The sequence below is a fragment of the Mercenaria mercenaria genome, chromosome 4 (assembly GCF_021730395.1).
Source record: "Mercenaria mercenaria strain notata chromosome 4, MADL_Memer_1, whole genome shotgun sequence".
In the NCBI taxonomy this organism is placed as follows: Eukaryota; Metazoa; Mollusca; class Bivalvia; order Venerida; family Veneridae; genus Mercenaria; species Mercenaria mercenaria.
The window spans coordinates 80,981,608-81,001,951 of record NC_069364.1 but is presented as its reverse complement, the minus strand read 5'-3'; the positions used below and the strand labels follow the sequence as shown (position 1 = coordinate 81,001,951).

Sequence of the window (20,344 nt, the reverse complement as noted above, 5' to 3'; positions counted from 1 at the left end):
TCCTCACTGTTTAGCAGTTCCCCCTCTCTCTGTTTAAATGTTACCTCCTCACTGTTTAGTGGTTCTCCCTCTTTCTGCTAGTGGTATTACCTCCTCACTGTTTAGCAGTAACCCCTCTCTCTACTTAATGGTGTTATATTGTCATTGTTTAGCGGTTTCCCCTCTCACTACTTAGTGCTGTTACCTCCTCACTGTTTAGCAGTTCTCCCTCTCTCTGCTAGTGGTATTACCTCCTCACTGTTTAGCAGTTCCCCCTCTCTCTGCTTAAATGTTACCTCCTCACTGTTAAGTGGTTCTCCTTCTCTCTACTTAGTGCTGTTACCTCCTCACTGTTTAGCAGTTCTCCCTCTCTCTGCTAGTGGTATTACCTCCTCACTGTTTAGCAGTTCCCCCTCTCTCTGCTTAAATGTTACCTCTTCACTGTTAAGTGGTTCTCCTTCTCTCTACTTAGTGCTGTTACCTCCTCACTGTTTAGCAGTTCCCCCTCTCTCTGCTAGTGGTATTACCTCCTCACTGTTTAGCAGTTCCCCCTCTCTCTGCTAGTGGTATTACCTCCTCACTGTTTAGCAGTTCCCCCTCTCTCTGGATAATGCGGTTACCTCCTCACTGTTTAGCAGTTCCCCCTCCCTCTGGATAGTGGTATTATCTCCTCACTATTTAGTGGTTCATTATCTTTCAGATTCATGTTTCCTCTCCCCCTGTCTTTATAAAGAGGCATATCCACTAGACAGAGATTCCAAACTCCCTTGTACTACCAATGCCTCAGTGTGTTGGTTTCTGTTGAGTGCAAGAATTGAAGTAATCAATTAATTGTAATTAAAACTTCTCAATCTTGCAGTCGTCAAAAGAAATTAGATGAGAAAGTTGTTGTTGGAACAGTATCAAGTTTAGATGATTTTGAAAGATTCTCTTAAGGAAATTAGTATCAAATTTCAATTCTGAGAGAGAAAAAGCTGTGATGCTGTCTTTACGCATGTTCATTTAATTAAACAGGACCTCTTCAAGTTTTTGCACAAATATTATTTTATTATTTCTACTGCCATTTTAGCAGTAATATAGCAAAATATCATATATTCTTATTTTTATGTCATCAGATTCTATAACCTAGTAGAAGTGCCTTTGGGGCTAAGAAGGGTAAAGGAATTTGGGCCTTTATTTAAGCCATCATTTGGTTATAAAAATAAGTAGAAAATATAATATTTTTCAGTAACTGAAACGTACATAACTGTGGCAACTTTGCATAATGATCCACACATAATGGAATAATTTTATCGGTCATCTATTAACATTTTTATTTCCAATTCATTGAACCTTTGCTTGACTGTTAAATGTTCTTGTGTTTATGTTTATTCAGCTTCCCTATTTACATTTGCCTGATTGTTAAATGTTCTTTTGTCAATGTTTATTGAGATAAACTTTTTACCTTTGCCTGACAGTTAAATGTTCTTGTGTTTATATTTATTCACCTTCACTATTTATCTCTGCCTGCCTGTTAAATGTTCTTTTGTCAATGTTAATTGAGATAAACTTTTTACCTTTGCCTGACAGTTAAATGTTCTTTTGTTTATGTTTAATCAGCTTCACTATTTATCTTTGCCTGACTGTTAAATGTTCTTGTGTTTATGTTTATTCAGTTGCATTACTATAAACAAAAATGCTGTTTGCAAGCTTTGATGATCGGACACAAGAAATTATGTCTAAAAATAACTTGATCATGTAGGGATGTTCTCAGTTACTTTAGATAGAAAAAGTTATTCCTGGTTCAGAACAATGAGTAAAACTGGTTATGTCACAAGTGACCACTATTGTATGACTGAAATGTACTTGAATATTGATATATGAAACAAACATGTATTTGAACAATGATCTATTGTTTGTTTTATGTACTAGGTGCAAAAATATCTGTACATCAAAGGTACATCTCAGTTAGGGGAGGAAAATTCCCTTTATGGCAATAGTAAATGTACAGTCCATTGACAAAACAATAAAATGAATTGTATTTCAATGAATCTGAAATCAATGCCAGAATTTCCATTGATCTGGATGAAAATTTACTGCAACTTCAATGAAATGTGAATAATTAAACAGAGAATCATTGCTGTAGCTGTCAAGTCTTAATTGGACATGATAATTGTTGCAATGTGCCCCAGACCTTTGAAATCTCACATAGGAAATGGTGTGTCCATCAAAAACATCTGCAAAAATTGGCCACAGTAGTATTAATTTTTTTTATTAGCTGTATGATTAATTAAATATTCTATTTGTTTCTTTTACTTTTATTGTTCAAATATGCAATATAATGTACAAAGTGTACCAGAAATGGGGCAATATATATTTTCCACTTAATTTGATATTGTCATCTATTGGTTGGAATTGGTAATAGATAACTTGGGTACAAGTTTATAAAACTGTGTTTGGAGATTAGAGCATCTGATTGGTCATTTGAAAGCACAAGTTTGAAATTAACCAATGGCTAGACTGCATTATTAGACAAGTTATATAATGTCTTTGACCCTGATTACACTAAATATATACTAAACTGTTCAATGATTATACACAAAACTGTAGTTGATTTGTAAAAATACAATCCATCATGTAGATTTTCTCTTCATAAAATATGTAAATAAAAATAAAGCAGCAGAGATTTTAAAATTGCTGTAACATTTTAAGACAGTATCATGTGAAATATTTGAAGAAAAAAAATATATTGCCAGTATTTGTTGTCATTTTAACTGGCATTCATCAATGTTCTTTCAATAGTTTTACGTATATTTCATATAAATGCTTTTAACCATGTGGATATGAAATTTTCAGTTCTCCAGAAATAAGGTGACCATAAGAACAGGTTGGACTGTATTCAGAAGCTGACACTTTCGAAAATAAAGCCCGCCCGCTTAGCTCAGTAGGGAGAGCATTGGTCTACGGACCGCGGGGTAGCCAGTTCGATCCCGGGGCGGGGCGTGTGTTCTCCGTGATGATTTGATTAAAGACATTGTGTCTGAAATCATTCGTCCTCCACCTCTGATATTGCATGTGGGGAAGTTGGCAGTTACTTGCGGAGAACAGGTTTGTACTGGTACAAAATCCAGGAACACTCGGGTTAGGTTAACTGCCCGCCGTTACATGACTGAAATACTGTTGAAAAATGGCATTAAACCCAAAACAAACAAACAAACTTTCGAAAATGTCTTTCAGTTGACAGTATGGATCAGGAATGGAAAGTACCTTAACTGAACTGAAACAACATTAAATTTTGCATATCACATGTATGCTGAAAACATGTTGTATGACATGTTTACAACAGTATTTTCAAAGGAACTGAAGCACAGTTAAACAGTTTGCGGAGAAGTGTTCTCAACAGAAACAGTTGTCGTGAAGAGTTCTGAAGTATTTGTTTTGTCATTGTAAATGGTTGGTGTTGTGTTCAAGTGGTTCTAGAAATGTTTAAGTTGTCCCATTCACTCTTTAAGTGCCACTTAATATCAATTGATTATCTTGGGGCATCATGCGTCTTTAATTAACAAGAAGGCTTCATTGTAGAAGAAAGGGCAAATATTGGAGACAACACACACAAAATTCTCTCATTGGTATTCCAGATTTTTTATTTGTGCTTCAGTTTTCAGATTTCATTTTCATATTAAAGAGTAGCTCTTTCCTTTTTTGTAATCAAGAGGTTTGAAAAAAAGTCAAAACAGTAAGCAGGGTCTGATAGTGGAAATTTTTTGTCAGACTTGAGACATTATTGTGTTCATTAGAAAGGTTTTTGGGCATTGGTGCTATGTTCAATTTGTGACAAAGGCGACAATTTTCAGTGATACAGGTTAAGCTTTGTCTGTCCATCTGTTTCATATCTAGTTAAAGCAGGCCTTACAGTACATTTGTACTTGCATCATCAAATTTGTCAAGCAAAAGTTATCTACTAAAAAAATATATAAAATGTTTTGTCAAGGAAACACCTCATATTTCACTTTCATATTTTGGAACTTTTCAGTGTGAAGACTCCGACCAAAGATCCGCCCAAGAGTAACCCTAGCAAGCGGCATCGAGAACGTCTCAATGGGGAGCTGGACCACCTGGCAAGCCTGTTACCATTTGAGCAAAGTGTGATCTCAAAGCTTGACAAGCTCTCAATACTTAGGCTGGGTGTCAGCTATCTCAGGGCTAAAAGCTACTTCCAAGGTAAGGGCAAGAACCAGAATCAAACATTTATGTGTTGTGACACCAAAAAATGGACCATAGTGCAAAGAGACACTTCAAGATGGACTATAATTTTTTACATTAATGTTTTCCTCTTTGAAGGGGGATACAAATGGATTTTGTTCATCTGTCTGTCTGTCTGTTTTCTGCCTTCCCATCCATCTCTCTGTCTCTCCATTTATTTGTTACTTACAGCAGATTGTTTCCTAATATGCAAATAAGTTTGAAAGAAGTCGGACAAAATTTGGAAATTTGTTTCAAAACTTGGCATGTACATCAAGATATATTTAAGCACTTTTAAAACTTATTTAAATTGTTCTTATTCATCAAAGTAGATCTTAAAATGTGTTTTTTTCCTTATGATCCTTCTGCCTGGTTCAGTATTGTGTTACCTTGAAATTCATTAATGCAATTTTAATAACTTGTCCCACACTCTGGATTGCAGTTGCGCACTAAGACCGTCTTGTTAAAATGGCATATACATTTGTAGATTAATTAAGTCATTATTTTTGTATTGAAAGCTTGGAAAATGTTTGCTTATACCTGTCATGAGTCCCAGGTATGTTCTTTTAGGTATTAGATATACAGTATCCATAAATGGACCTCTTGTCCAGCAAAACATTAACAACTATAACAACTATAACTGGAGAGTCTTGGGCTTAACCCATACCCTGCTAAATTTCTATAATGAACTTGCCCATCTTTCAGTTTGGACGGTACTATTTATTTTTAAAAGTGGTGCTTACCAAAAAGATACTGACCGAATGGTAAACAGTGCAGACTATGATCAGCCTATGATCTGTACTGGTCGCAAAGGCAGAATCAATCGTTAAACTCATGACTCCTGTTTTTGTAGCTTGACGTGTTACCACTAGGCCACAGATCTGCTACTGACAGATTCAAAATCCACTCAAGTTGCTTTGTTATCAGTTGTTTTCTTTTGGTACCTAAAACATAAAATGTTGACTATATCAAAGAGGGTAAAATATAGAATCAAATTAAAAAAAGTCAGATTTGTTTTATAGTTTGATCCAAACAATTTGTCTTAAGCATTGATTTAATTTGTAAAGCGAAACAAAGATTAAATATAATTGTTTTTGTTTTAAAATCACACATGCATTTTTCCCATTGCTGCTATAAAATCCCCCGCTGAGAAAATTATCCTTGTTTAACTGTAACAGTAAATATTTGATACAACTGGAATTAATTCAAGTTTTTATACCTGGGGTTCAAAGCAGCCGTACTTGGGGTAATTATTTTAATTAAGCCCGATTTACCTCTTTCCACAGCATACGCAGATCATGTGAAATTATTGCGCAGGTACAGGTTTTAGGAAAAAGTATGTGCAATATGGGTTAGAAACATGGCAGATGTGCTTTGTAACATAGTGAAACAAAATATTTTATGCTTGCTGCAGTAATTTTTAAAGACATATTAACTGTATTATTTGAAAAGAAATATGCTATCATGAACTAATGAGTTGTTTTAATAGTCATATAACAACAAATCTGTGAGTATTTACTAAGGCTGAAGTTAATGGTAATGAGGATTTTTTTTATTTTCATAATTAACTTAGATTATTTTTTTACTAATTTTATGAAAAGGACTCAAAATATGAAAAAAGTAACCTTTACATAATTATTCTAGTTCATAATCTGACTTCTATTTGTGCTATTGCATTATAACACTTATTTCATAGCTGCTCAAATGGTCTGCAATTTGGCGGCAGGTGATTTTAGCTTAACATAAGTCATTTCAATAAAAAGTTAATATTTGTAATAATAACATAATCGAGTCATTCTTACCCCAGATAAATATATATTTTGCTGATTTGCTTTTAATCAAGCAGATACAACCATTTTTTAATTGGTTTAAGTTTGAATTAGATGTCAACTTATATTATACTTATTCGAATAATTTATTTATTTAGGTCAAATATCAAGGCTCAGACTTCTTCTGAAATGTGTTTGGAGGTGAAGTCATTTTATATTAGGACGTCTGTACCTTATAAATTTTTAACATTGAAATAATGACATAAACCCATTTATGTTCAAATTAAGCTTGTATGTTCATATTCAAAATGGACAAAAAAAAGGTTTCTTCCTTTAAATTAGTTTTCTATTCTAGTGAAATTACCTAAAATTTTGTTTCAACTTTGAACAAATTATAGAAATGTGTAGAAGTCATAAACATTGAGCAGGTATTGAAAAACAAATATAATTGCTCAAATTGCCCTCCACTCTGCGAAATGAAATATCACCGACATAAACAATGCGTTTTTAACGACACTGCGACGGGAGATAAACGCCAACATCTGTTTAAGAAAAAATTTTCTTCTTGACTTTTGACAGACCTTATACAGATTTTGACCATATGCATATCTCAGAACAAATCTACGTCACTTTTTACCCGTTAACTTTTAAAACTTAATAGTCGGACATTTTCTTTTTCCTTAAATACAGTTGGTGATGTTGTTTATGATCTGTTTTACAGAATTATCTGATCTTTTACGAATCATAATTTAATTTGGTTTTTCGGCCCCATAATTATGGGGAATTTATTTCATCAGAATGTTTTCGTAGGTTTAAATACTACTCGCTGTAACAGCGGCCCTTTAGTTTTGTCTGTTCCTTTTTTAAGAAAAAAGAACCTCTTGCCGGTACAGTATCAGCTAGACAACAAAAGGAAAATGATTGAAGAATTATTCAAAATGCATTAAACCTAAAATTGGATTTTTTTTTTAATTTAATAATTTCTTATAAAAGTTATAAAATACATCTTAAATTTCTATGTGTCTCATTTTAGTAATGATTGATAATTTTCTTTTGTCCATTGTTGTTCTAACATTGTCAGATATAAAAAAAATTGTTCTGTACTGAAATTTGTCATTTTATAACTTTAGTACTAACACATTGTAAAAGTATGTATTTATGTAGACAAAAATACTGCAATTAAACATAATGCCCTCAACTCCTAAGGTGGCGGTTAATGATGGGGTCAGTGCCTGGTCATTTTTACTTTTTCAGAAAATTTTAGTCTTTCTTAAAAAAAACAAAACTTTTAGGGTAATTCTGCATTGTTCAGATAAGCTTGTTTCATATGTAGAATTTGTGAAAACGTGCATAAATTATCACTTTAAGTCCAATTTCGGTTATTGCAAAGTAAACCACTGAATCCCTTGGAATTCGAGATATTCCATTTTGAATCTCCAAGATTAGCATTTCATGTAAGACAAATGGAATAATATATACTATGCCTTGTTGTTTTTCTATTATTTTTACTAGAAGTATGTCTGCATTCAGATGAAAATGTTTCTATTTCATTTACAAGATGTACTTTTGCTTTTAGAGGACAATGTCTGCTCAGTTATCTTCATTTATAGGGAAAACTACAGGATACTAAAAAAAGTCAGTGGAGTTTTAGTCCCCCCTTACCAATATCATTTAAAATTCATAATGTTCTGCACATCTGATTCATTAGAGCAAGTTGCAAATGAATTACCACAGTATATAATTATCTAAAATAACATTGGGAAATGGCTTTAAACAAAAGAAAACTTTTGAAGGAGACTGCGGTTTAAGGTAGTAGACCTATGATGACCATCAGCAATTTCAGTGCAGTTACGTAACTTGTGTATTTTCGTAGCTATTTGGGCATCTGTCAGCCCTAAGAGAAAACTGCACTTTTCACAAGGATCAGAAAATGTCAGAATTGCTTACAGAAAATAAGTAAACTTATGGAAAGTGCTAATTTTCATTACAGTTCCACTACAATAATTTTAAAGTAAATTCATTATAATGAACTGTATGAATATTACAAATATTTATTCATTGCGCATACTACATATTTTGTGATTACTGCTTTAAGATGTATGTCTGCTTCCGGAGGAAAATGCAAGTTTCTTCCTCATAATTAACCGAATGAGTCTATCAATTATTTCAGCATTGTGCGTTCTACAAATATTGTAATGTTGTACATGAATACCCGCTGTAAATGGATGATACTTGATTACAGCTCTGTCACTCTTCACAAAGAACCCCCATTGACGAGCGACGGTCAACGACAATGCCACACAGTGTCGCCTTTAATGGCAATATTAGTCGTAAAATTGCTTCCTCTTTCGTTTGATTCTATGGTAACTGATATTTCAGTCCAAACTGAAAAAGTTTGAAGCCTAAATGGGTCTCTATCAAATTTTGACAAAAATCGGGAAGAAATCGCGAAATCAATACCAAATTATTTGAAACAATCGTGTGTTTATTTCAAAAGAAAGTAACCATCATGATTTCATTTCAGACTTCATTTCACATAATTGAGGAAACTGAGTCTAATGTATTTTTGCTTGAATTTGAAGATTGAAAGATTATACCGGAGGTGTTAGACAAATAAGGTAATTGTTGAAATATATAGGTATATATCCCATATCTTGCACAATATTAACAAAATATTATGTTTAATTGCAAAACAGAGCATTAAAAAAACAGCCAAAGTTTTGTTTAACTTTAAAGCTCTCCACTACACCAGTATAACTGAAAATTAATATATACTGTTAATAAAAAATATAATATGTCATTGAGTATGACAAATATTTCTAGTAAAGTAAGTGATAAATGAAACACTTATATAAATGTTCTTTCCTCCATATACTCAGTAAAATATTTTAAAACAAAATGAAATACCTGTTAAGTTATAACATTAATCAGTATTTTACATGTTACTATTTTTATTATTCAAGTTGACGACACCAAATTTCTTTTAAATTATCATTTTTAAACAGTATCACAAAGTCATTATGTAATTTCTTCTATATAATTATATCATACATTTATAACATTATTATGTCTGTTATAATGATCTCTTACAAAAAAAGCAATTCCGTTCTTCACCAATGTAAATTTGCCAGATTTGTCAAAACTTTTGAAATCTTATTTTTAGTGAATTAAAAGTGAAAATCCATTTTCTGTCATTCATATATGACCTAAATTCTATTATATCTTCATGTCGGCCAGTTATATTGCGTGGGGCATTATCTATTGATACATAATCTGTGAAAATAACACCTCGGCTCGATTCATCGCATGTAACATGCAAGCCCGCACTTAAAGCACGCTTTTAGAGGCCTCTATAAATGTATAGACTTGGAATATAATTTGGGTTACAAACGTTCGTGACAATTACAAGTTTTACACAAAGTTTTGAGCGAGTAGTTCTGCGTCAAAATAAACATTGCATGAAAAAGACCCATTGGATTGCAGAGAAATAGTAAAAATTATCTCCTACATGAAATCAATGATTTTAATAATTGGGTCATTGAGTTTATCATGCGATTGTAAAAGAACACGGAAACCGTGTATTTCTGTCATGCTATTTACCTAGTCCTGTTAGAATTGTTTTTGTTTCTTTTTCTTTTATGAAATGTTAGTAAAAATTTGTAATAATTATGCAGGTTTTTATTTTGTATTCGTATTTATATTATGTCATTGCAAACTTTTAATACTTTTATCTTTGTGTATCATTTAATAAAATGTAAAGTTGAAGTTGAAGTTTTAATATGTATTTGGTGACAAATTTAAAGTGTATGTAAAAATAAATTGATATGATATAATTGATAATTAAGAACTTTTCAGTAAAGTTTCATTTGGAGAACTTGTTTTACAATTATGAGTGATTGGCATGTAGTAAAACTTAATATATGATATTATGCCATAAGATACAAATTTTATAATATAACACTATTAAATGTTATAAATTAATCTTAAATATGATATTCTATAATTCAATAATGTATTATAAATATACAATTGATTTATCATATGAATTAAACTTCATAAGATAGAATATTATATAATATTCTAATAAAAAAAATACTTTGTCTGTGTAATATTGTACAATATATTTTTGAGAGAAAATGATCTAAATAACTTGATATTTAATTTAACACAATATATTTAATCAAAGTTAAAAATATTTTTTATTTTGTTTAAATATTTTTTTGCACAAATATTCTAGAAAATGAGGTTATTTGCCATACTAAATAATGACATAACACCTCCTGTAACAACTAAAATATTGTCAGAGTAAAAGTTCTAATATGCCAAATTTACACTTCAATTTGGAGACATTATATTACTTTAAAGTACCATTTTTTACTTAATTATGTAATATCTTTGTTAAAGATACCCCACTTAATTAAAGCTACTGACTCACAAAATAAGAATTTTCAGTATCCCCCATTATACACACCAATGCACCAAAAATACATAATTATCATCACATCTAGAGAAATTATACAAGAATTGAAAAAGTTCTGAATGTAGCTTTTGCTGAATTTTCACAAGAGATGTATTTTCACTAAAATCACTAACAGACTGCATTCGTGAATTGCTACAAATAGTCAAAAGATGGCCGTACATTGTGAATATAATTTTGTCTCGCAAGCTAATCATTATTTCAAAACAGCGAACTTTTAGCTTCTTTAACCCTTATCTTGCTGGACACGATTGATAATGCCTTTGCGACCAGTGTAGATCATGATCAGCCTGCACATCCATGCAGTCTGATCATGATCTGCACTGTTCGCCATTCAGTCAGTATCATTTTGTTAAGCACCCCTTTTAACAGTTAATGGTACTGTCCAAATTGAAAGATGAACAAGTTCATTATTGGAATTTAGCAGGGTGAGCCGTTTAAGATATTTAATATTTAGGGTGCTTAACGGGAATAGCAACGTTTTGTCATAATATAATTTTTGACAACGTATTGAGTTTATTTGAGTTTCACTAACATTCTTTGAAGATGTCTCTTAAAATTCAAATGAAACATGACTTATAAATGCGGCTATATCAGCCATCGTGTGCCAACTGCCGAGGCCAAGTTTTACATTCCTCAAAACCAGGGGAAAATTTCACATGAACGGGTCGAACTCATTTTGCATAGACACTATTGTTAATTTTGAAACTGCAGAAGTACCGCAGGTATCACAGACGGCCGAGCTCCATTACTCTTTGACAATACATCGGGCAAATATCAAACGTCATTGTTTTATACAGTTTATACGAGGGGTATTGTTTACATTTTGATCAGAATTTGATACGATTTCTGTCAAAACTTCATATGACAGGTCAGAATTTATGGGAACTTTAATGTAACAATTAGCCAAATACGAATGGTTATTTCTACCTTGACTGTTTGAAAATATGTTAATTTGATGAATAATTGTATGATAGGTACAAGGAATGATGGAAATTGTCCGTAATTATAGAAATATTTCACCCCAGTCAGAATATCTTAAAAACTGATTTTTTTTAAAGAAGAAAGTAAAAATGTACTTTAATATATATTGATTGATCAATTTTTGAGTGATCTTTTTTTTTCTCTTGTATGCAAAATAGTTGTTGCTTCGTTATATATAACATACAGTTAGATCCACCTTATCAGTAACTGGCTTTTCTGCAAAATTGTAACTGTATTTTTCAAAATGCAAATATAATTCAGCTATAAACCATTCTAAAGGTCTTGGAGTGTGGTTGTAGGATTTTTTTTTTTTAATTTCAAAATATCTTTAAGATTGTCATTTTTATGGGGGGAAAATGTATTTTCCCTCTGCAACAATTGAACAAAGTCACAATTTTGAAGAATTGTTTTTTTTACAAATTAAAAAAAAAAAAAATTGCATAGAAATGTTGTTATTATGCAAACATCCTGAAGGTTTTGCAACAATCCGTCAACGAATAAAGTCAACATTGAAATAAGAAAAAAGTTGCTGTACAAAATGACAGATGTAAGCCTCTTTCATGTGGTCAGTTATTTCCAAAGACAATTCAAGGACATTCTGACCAGGAAGTCTGGTATATAGCTTTCTTAGCTGAAATACCCTTATATAAATATCATACTGATGAAAAATTTTGTTAAATACAGTGAAAACAAAAATAATTTATCATATTTTGATTATGGTAATTGTTTTGAACTGGTGCTATCATTTAATTGGTCTTGTAATATTGTTAAATGAATGGCTTAAAAAATCTATGGAGTTAAGCTTGTATAATAAATCACTATTGTATAATTACTGTCAGATTTGAAGAAAAAAAGGTAAACTGTTGATTAAAAGTGATGTACAGATAGTCGAGTATGAATCTTTTCATATCTGATGGAATTGGCAATTTGCAATGTTATTACATTTTTTTCCTTTCTGTTTCATTACTATCATCAGTTTTACGAGATATTTTTTACTTTCGGCCGTATTGAAATCAATATCGCTATGATGAGAACTGTCGACATTGGTTAGCCGAGGACCGAGATATTCGCTTTAATTACACTTTCTTAAATTAACTGTACATTATTTAATCAAGCCAGGTACCAATAACTGGCAAGTATTATCGGTGCCCACTTGGGATGCGGCCCAAGGAATTGGAAGTGTTTGATCTGTCGGACCAAATGCTATAGTATTTAGACGCCTTCATTAATATTGTATTCTAATGCATTCTAATTCGAGAAATACGGCGAAGATACGTTTCGTAATGACCTTGCTAGGCTGATGATAAGAATAATGATAATTAAATATTTATGCTTTTCGATGATCAAATATTGATATTTTTCCTATCAATATAAATCTGTTTTTTTCTTGTCACTGTCACAGTTACTGTACCTTACGTTTATTACATGATTTTCAGTAAATTATTGAAATACAACAGTGAAAAATGTAGGGAAATTTCATAGTGAAGAATATCAAATATATTTTTTTGATATGTATATATGAGATTGAATGTTCTAGACTACAACTATTTAAAATACAATAATATAATAAGAAACCTTTCAATCAGTGAAGCTATGGGTTGTCCAGCTAAGAACTGCATGGAAGTCAAATGGACTGTTTATTGCAATGGTTTTGTGTTGTATCAGCCCAGCTATGGTGGCTTATTCCGGACACGAACACCACCCTTTCCCGAACACACAAACACACATACACAGACACACACACGGACAGGGGTAACACTATATGCCCCCCTCCACCCATTTTATGGTGGGGGCATAATGCATGTCAAAGTTATGGACTGGACACGAAGACCACATTATCAGTATATATGTAGTGAAAATTAGCTAAGTTCAACCAAGGACTGTGACTTTGACCTTTAAGCTAGTGAAATGGTTTTTGCGCGTGACACATTGTCTATCAATGCTTATCATTTATGTCAAATTATTCTGAAATCAGACCATGCATGTCAAAGTTATGGCCCGGACACAAACACCATCCTTTCCCAAACACAGACATAAGTTTGTTTGTTTTACATGTAAGATAGAAAATTCACTTCTGAACACTAGATCTTGCATTCAAAGTAACTGGCTGCTACTACTACACCAGGTGAAAATATTGCAGCTTGTGTAAACTTGATGAAAGATATTTCAGTTTTACACAACTTTAATATCCTCTATTACCATATTTCTCTGAGTTTGTGAGAACCAACAATTTTCATAACATTTAGACTGTCTAAACAAGAAAACAAGATGATTATTACTTTCTAAACAAAGTAATTTTTCATAAGATAGGTGTAGTATTAAATCCACCAACTCTCCTGAGATGTTTTTGTTTCCCTCAAAATTTGATGGTTAGGGCAAATTTTACCCTCGACTGTATGTCTGTCTCTCCGGATGACTACATGTCAGACGGAATCTGTGTTGTGAATTTGGCCTAGAGTCATCAAACGTTGCAGGATTGTTATTCAGCATGTGAAGTGGTGCACCTGGGGTTTTATTTCGCATTTCACTCTGCAAGACCAGACATATGGCCTTTTCTTAGTCAAAAATATGCATACAGGGCCTAAAAGTTTGTGTTGCAAGTATCTTAAAAAGTATTTGACCTGGAGTCATGAAACTTTTAATACACAAATTACTTGTTGTTACACTTTCATTTTGTTTTATGTTTTGTTGATGATGTTTTGTATTGCCCATACCCCACACAAACTGATGACTCACACCCCAAAACCCAAGGTAATATGTAAGATTATTTAGCTTTAACAGGTTTCAGTAATATAACTGGCTATACACTGACAGGAAGTGGGGGAAGCAGTGTTCTACAGACACACATTTAGTTAGTTTGCCAAACTGTCTTAAGAAATATAAAAAAAAATTTTTTTTCAAGTTTTATGCAGATGCAAGTTGCATTAACGTATTTTGTCAGTTATGAGGATTTTAATTCACAATACTAAAATAGCTACGAATTCCTTCCAGAAAAATTCCCATAATGCACAATTGACTGATTGGGTCTTCTGATTGGATTAGTAGTTAATTAAAAGTTAATTTGGCGGCAATACATCTTTATAAAAGTCTCGTACATGGCAAAATGACAGGTGCCCCGCTAATTAATTGGAAATACCTGTTACGGAAATGAAACTTTTGTTTTGTCCCAAGGGAGCTTATGTTTCATTGAGTGATGGATGGCCATACATTGTTGTAGAAGCAGATTAGATGCCACCTTACGATTATCGTTCATCTGTTTTGCATATCTGTAACGTATATACAATAAAAACAATCAGTACTAATTATTTAGTTAGGCTGATGTTGCAAGTTTATTTGTAAAATATCATAACGTGTTTAAAGTTGCAAGGTTTGGGCTAAAACAGCTATAAGGGGAGTGGTGGTCTAGTGGTTAAGGTGTTATCCACTCAAACCCAGATGTTGTGGGTTCAAGACCCACTTTGGTCATGACCACGCCTTCTTGTTTGAGCTAGCATTGGCTTTTCTAGGACCCAAACTCAGGTGATTCAGTTAAGCTCATAGCTTTTGTTTAAACTAAAACAGTTATTAAGTGGCAATAAATACTTGCAGATTTTGCTTAAAATAAATGAAAAGAATTTTTTTTATTGAAGTAGAACTGAAATTCGCAACAATTACTCTGCCACAAATATTTACAGTTTTGCAATATCATACTTTATAACTTTTAATAGAAAAATTGCCAGCACCAAACCTATTTACATTTTTGCGGAAATATTCTTACTCAGTTTGAGTCAGTGACGAGAACTTTGCACTGTAGAAACATCATCAGTAAAACCTAATATGAGGTTGTCAAAGAATTCCATTAGTACAAGATGGAGTCTCTCATCAAATGTCTCTCTACCCCATCATCTAAACAACACTACTCTAGATTGCTTTTTCATTCAAACATTCATCTTGGTATTGGATTAATTTTTCCATGTACATTCAGTGTTTAAAATACTCCTGAGTTTTAAGTGCTCTGTTCATCAAGGTATACAGTATTTCTATGCCCACCCCCACCCCACCACAACCCTCCTGTTTTTTTGGGGAGGGGAGCTTTTTGATTTGCCCTTGTCCATCTGTCTATTCATTTGTCCTAATTTGTGTTGTGCATTTCTCAAGAAGTATTTGACCTATAGTCATCAAAACTAACAGGATTGTTATTCAGCATGTGGAGTTGTACACCTCATACTTTATTTGGAATTTCACACAGCCAGACCAGAGTTATGGCCTTTGACTTAGTCATAAATATGCATACAATGACAGGAGTTGTGGCACCAGTGTTGTATGGACACACCTCTAGTTTGTTGTATTTTCACTTAGGTTTACAGTAAAACCTATATTAAGCAGCCAGTAAAACCTATATTGAGCAACACAATCTGGCTGCTAGAGGCAGTAAGCTGCTTACGACAAGGTAAAATTAGAAGAAGAAGTCAATTTGAGAGTTAGCTTGTTGCTTAAAGGACAATGAAAGCCCGACAATAAGTTAATTTTATATGAAAGCTATCCCCAAACCTTTCATAACACTGAAAGAATTTTTTAAATTGGACCACCATTGAAAAATATATGGCAGTTTGAAAACTTAAAAAATGGCTGATCATGGAGGCGGCCATTTTAGTGTGTTTATTACGTCATTTACACACTGCTGAATTATTTATTTAGCAAATAACCTTTTAAATAGATAAATTTCATATGTTTCTAGAGTGTAAGATGTAAAATATGGTGATTTCTTTCATTATAGCTGGAAAAAGTAGAGAAATTATTTTACAGGAATAAGTAAATACAATTCAAATATGTATTTAGAAATTCGATAAATCTGCCATTTTGTTTTTTGTTGCCATGGAAACAAAATGGCCACCATTTTGATAAAATATTTAAATGCTCATAACTTTCTTATTCTTAAACCAATTTTGAAAATTCTTTCACTTATTTAAATGATTTAAGAAATCCTAGCAGATGGATTTAACTTGAAAACAACATTGCCTTTCCCTTTAGTTTAAGGCAAGTAGCTGCTTTGTACAGGTGTCTCCTAAAGTGAGTTCATCTGTACAAAAATAAAGTTTTAAGTTTCTGTTTCTATTCCTGTATTTGTATGTGGATACAGTGCAACTTCTCTGGAAGGACCACTAGGAAGATTGAAATATGTTTGTTGTTTAATCCTTAGCCTGCTGGCGGCAAGTGATATTGCCTTTGTGACAAGTGCAGACCAAGATCAGCCTGCAAGTCATGGTCTGCACTGTTCGTTATTCTGTCAGTAAATTTTCAGAGAAAACCTCTTTAAATAATAAGTGATGCTGCCCAAATTGACCAGTCCATTTTAGAAATCTAGCAGGGTAATGGTCTCTTAATATAACATAATTTGTTCTTTAACAACACAAGAAGGAACTGAAAAGTAGTCACTTTAACGCAACTCTTCAATAAGTTTGACTGTTCTATGGGAAAAAAGTTATCTTTGTAGAGAGGTATTCATTTCTCAGATGTGTCAGTCATAGAAATTACACTGTTTATTATTTTTAACCTGTGGACTGGTGTGGTAAGCTCAGCTGGTAGACCACAAGATTACGAATCAAGAGGTCATCAGTCAGATCCCTGGGAAAGTCAATATTTTACATTATGAGTACATCTGAAGTATTTTGTCCTTGACCCTTGATATTCGGGATATTGTTTATATTATGTGACCGCCATTATATAATGTCCAGGATGTACATGTATACAGTTTTGTAAACGGGGTTAATTTTAATTTACGTGGGTTAAGTAACTTTTTGTTCTATGTGTACTTTGAATCAGTTTCCATGTGCAGTAGAAAACCTGAGTATCGAAGCTGTGAAAATATTTTTAAAAGTGTTTCATATTGATCTCAGTTCACCCAGTCTATGATCAGGTTTTTCCATTTTAATTACACTTTGTGAACCTTTTATTTGTTTTATATCCTTCTCCCATTTTATCACTTCATCATTTCATTGATTTCTGTCATTTTAGTACCAGCTTTTCCTTGAAAAAATACCTTAAATCTTCAGTTTTCTGTTAGTGGTAAGTCATTCCAGATCCTCCATTTAGAAGAGCTCTGTTTCTTTATCTCCAACTTAGAAGAGCTGTTCATTATTATTAAATCTCATTTATGTACACATTTTATTGCCAGTAGTGCTGGAGATATGATCTTGGATGTGACACAAGTTTGTTGGTTATAGAGATAATAGTTCTTGAGCTGTTCTATGGCTAATGTAAAATGATGATGAAAATATTAACTTGCTTAATTAACAGTCATTACTGATTTATTGGCAGTAACAAAAGGGGTTTATGATTCTAATTAAGGCAAGAGTGGTGTTATAAAGCCTGACTTTTTGATGGGTGTATTTTTTAATCATTTTATCACTACTAAATGGAGAGAGATTAGAAATTTCAGACTGGTTCATTTTAGATTTTTTGCCATAGCGATTATTGTGGTATATAAAATGTAAGCATATTTTTCACAATGAGGTCACCAAATATGGTCCCTAGAGCTAATTATATACATTTTTGGAGCAGTCTGCAATTCATAATTTTATACATTCTTCATCATTGTTTGAAACATACAGAGACATTACCAGTTACCAAATGTTTTCTCCCCATTATTTTGCAGCCTTCTACCTTCCTGATCTTTTCTTTCGATTATTCTGTAACTCAGTGTCTGTCAGACGGTATCAACTTCACCTCTAGTATTGCCTCGCCATCTTCAGTCTGTCAGACGGTATCAACTTCACCTCTAGTATTGCCTCGCCATCTTCAGTCTGTCAGACGGTATCAACTTCACCTCTAGTATTGCCTCGCCATCTTCAGTCTGTCAGACGGTATCAACTTCACCTCTAGTATTGCCTCGCCATCTTCAGTCTGTCAGACGGTATCAACTTCACCTCTAGTATTGCCTCGCCATCTTCAGTCTGTCAGACGGTATCAACTTCACCTCTAGTATTGCCTCGCCATCTTCAGTCTGTCAGACGGTATCAACTTCACCTCTAGTATTGCCTCGCCATCTTCAGTCTGTCAGACGGTATCAACTTCACCTCTAGTATTGCCTCGCCATCTTCAGTCTGTCAGACGGTTCAACTTCACCTCTAGTATTGCCTCGCCATCTTCAGTCTGTCAGACAGTATCAACTTCACCTCTAGTATTGCCTCACCATCTTCAGACAGTATCAACTTCACCTCTAGTATTGCCTCGCCATCTTCAGTCTGTCAGACGGTATCAACTTCACCTCTAGTATTGCCTCGCCATCTTCAGTCTGTCAGACGGTATCAACTTCACCTCTAGTATTGCCTCGCCATCTTCAGTCTGTCAGACGGTATCAACTTCACCTCTAGTATTGCCTCGCCATCTTCAGTCTGTCAGACGGTATCAACTTCACCTCTAGTATTGCCTCGCCATCTTCAGTCTGTCAGACGGTATCAACTTCACCTCTAGTATTGCCTCGCCATCTTCAGTCTGTCAGACAGTATCAACTTCACCTCTAGTATTGCCTCACCATCTTCAGACAGTATCAACTTCACCTCTAGTATTGCCTCGCCATCTTCAGTCTGTCAGACGGTATCAACTTCACCTCTAGTATTGCCTCGCCATCTTCAGTCTGTCAGACGGTATCAACTTCACCTCTAGTATTGCCTCGCCATCTTCAGTCTGTCAGACGGTATCAACTTCACCTCTAGTATTGCCTCGCCATCTTCAGTCTGTCAGACGGTATCAACTTCACCTCTAGTATTGCCTCGCCATCTTCAGTCTGTCAGACGGTATCAACTTCACCTCTAGTATTGCCTCGCCATCTTCAGTCTGTCAGACGGTATCAACTTCACCTCTAGTATTGCCTCGCCATCTTCAGTCTGTCAGACGGTATCAACTTCACCTCTAGTATTGCCTCGCCATCTTCAGTCTGTCAGACGGTATCAACTTCACCTCTAGTATTGCCTCGCCATCTTCAGTCTGTCAGACGGTATCAACTTCACCTCTAGTATTGCCTCCCCATCTTCAGTCTTAAATGTCTCTCATGACTTGATGGCTTCTGTGCTTTTCTGTCTTTAGCTTCTTGTGTATTTATTGGATATTTTCACACCATTTTGAACACCAAGCAATATTCTTCCCTTCTATTCAGCAACTACTTGTTCCATCAGTGTTACTTCTATATCTTTCATTCCCATACCATGACATTCTTCTTCTTTGCTGCAATTATACTAAGCTGCATTCATAACAAATGTCTTGAGTTCCGTCTCCATGGTTTTACATTGCAGTATATTCTTTTCCATCATTTGTGGGTGCTCTATACTGGGTCTATTCCCTTGTACATTCAGTGGAACATTTCCAAGATATAAAACCGTCCATCCTTTTGCACAGCTTTAAACTTCATATATTAACCTATTTCCACAGACAATTTATGATTTTGTAAACTGCATTATAAAACCACATGGCGTTCTGAAACAATAATTATTTCAACTTGCTATATGTATGCATTTTGTATGGAGCAAGTTCTATAAATATTCAACATTTACAACAGTGCACTGTCTAATGGGTCATGCTTAAAGTTTTATTATCAAACAATGTTTTACAATGACATTTTAGAGAATTCATAACCAAATTTTAGCAATTATAATTCTAAAATCTTAAAACAAAACTGCTTTCTAAAATCTTCACAAAATTCTTCGAAACTGGAAATTGTTTGTTTCCAGACACCAATTCTAAATTCTGGACAAAACTCATAAAAGAGAAAAATAGCATGGAGAATGACTTATTATTTTGTGTCAGGAACACATTAGATCCAACAACAGCAATTTTCTCTCCTCTCCAAGATCGATAGAGAAAATGATACAAAACTTTGGTTGTCCTAGTTATGCAAAGTTCTTAAATTACAGCAAATTGCTCTAATATTGATATTCCA

General features: G+C 33.5%; 1 protein-coding gene across 1 annotated transcript in view; it reads left to right on the top strand.

The window, feature by feature from the left end:
• LOC128556480 (uncharacterized) overlaps positions 1 to 20,344 on the top strand; it is a 71,222-nt gene that overhangs the window by 22,276 nt on the left and 28,602 nt on the right. Inside the window, exon 2 of the mRNA XM_053541782.1 lies at positions 3,992 to 4,179. Within this exon, the coding sequence (XP_053397757.1) occupies positions 3,992 to 4,179 (188 nt within the window). The remainder of the gene's footprint in view (positions 1 to 3,991; positions 4,180 to 20,344) is intronic.